This window comes from Pterocles gutturalis, unplaced genomic scaffold (assembly GCF_000699245.1).
Source record: "Pterocles gutturalis isolate BGI_N339 unplaced genomic scaffold, ASM69924v1 scaffold11939, whole genome shotgun sequence".
NCBI classification, from domain to species: Eukaryota; Metazoa; Chordata; class Aves; order Pterocliformes; family Pteroclidae; genus Pterocles; species Pterocles gutturalis.
Window position 1 is genome coordinate 1 of NW_010135821.1, and position 1,468 is coordinate 1,468.

General features: G+C 55.0%; 1 protein-coding gene across 1 annotated transcript; it reads left to right on the forward strand.

Annotated features, from left to right (window-relative positions):
* Window positions 1–609: 609 nt before the first annotated feature.
* On the forward strand, window positions 610–1,392 carry LOC104468051 (histidine-rich glycoprotein-like). The gene has a single exon (XM_010082054.1). It carries the CDS (start codon window positions 610–612, stop codon window positions 1,390–1,392), a length of 783 nt encoding a protein of 260 aa, XP_010080356.1.
* The last annotated feature ends 76 nt before the right edge of the window (window positions 1,393–1,468 follow it).

Genomic DNA, 1,468 nt, shown 5'->3' on the forward strand with positions numbered 1-1,468 from the left:
CGCTGAGATAACCATCCCCAAGCCAACCACGCCCACGCCAACCGTCGCTGAGACACCCATCCTGGAAACACCCATCCCCGATGCAACCGTCCTGGAAACACCCACTGCTGAAACAACGGTCTCCATGCTATCCGTCCGCATGAAAACCGGACCTGAAACAACCCCCCCCACGCAAATAGACCCTGCAACGCTGGAAAAAATGAAATATATTAATTTGTTTTGATTTGACTTTTTAAAGCTCTGCACACTCCTAGTGACTTTAAATCCTCTTGAGAAATCAATACAAATGTGGCAAGGAAACATAAGAACATACACCGACCAAAGCAATCTTGATGGAGATACTGATTGAACCAACACAACCATCCCCATGCCAGCTGTCACCGAGACAACCATCCCGACACCAACCGTATCTACGCCAACTGTCGCTGAAACAACCATCCCCCAGGCCAACCGTCCCGCAGACCAACCGTCCCCATGCCAACAGTTGCTGAGACAACCGTCCCCAAGCCATCTGTGCCCACGCCAACTGTTACTGAAACAACCAGCCCCATACCAAACGTTACCTAGACATTAACATCCACCCCAACCATAGCCCTAACAACTACCCCCATGCCAACCATCCCCGATGCAAGCGTCCCCAGGCCAACTATTCCCAACAAAAATCATTCCAGAGACAAACCTCCCCAAAACAACCATCCCAACACCAACGGTCGCCACGCCAACCATCGCTACAGCAACGGACCCCACAAGAACGGTCGCCAAGACAAAAGTCCCCACGCCAACCATCGCTACAGCAACGGACCCCACAAGAACGGTCGCCAAGACAAAAGTCCCCACGCCAACCATCGCTACAGCAACGGACCCCACAAGAACGGTCGCCAAGACAAAAGTCCCCACGCCAACCATCGCTACAGCAACGGACCCCACAAGAACGGTCGCCAAGACAAAAGTCCCCACGCCAACCATCGCTACAGCAACGGACCCCACAAGAACGGTCGCCAAGACAAAAGTCCCCACGCCAACCATCGCTACAGCAACGGACCCCACAAGAACGGTCGCCAAGACAAAAGTCCCCACGCCAACCATCGCTACAGCAACGGACCCCACAAGAACGGTCGCCAAGACAAAAGTCCCCACGCCAACCATCGCTACAGCAACGGACCCCACAAGAACGGTCGCCAAGACAAAAGTCCCCACGCCAACCATCGCTACAGCAACGGACCCCACAAGAACGGTCGCCAAGACAAAAGTCCCCACGCCAACCATCGCTACAGCAACGGACCCCACAAGAACGGTCGCCAAGACAAAAGTCCCCACGCCAACCATCGCTACAGCAACGGACCCCACAAGAACGGTCGCCAAGACAAAAGTCCCCACGCCAACCATCGCTGAGTCAACGGTCCCCACGCCAACCGTCGCCAAGACAACGGTCGCCATGTCAACCGTCGCCGAGACAAAGGTCGCCATG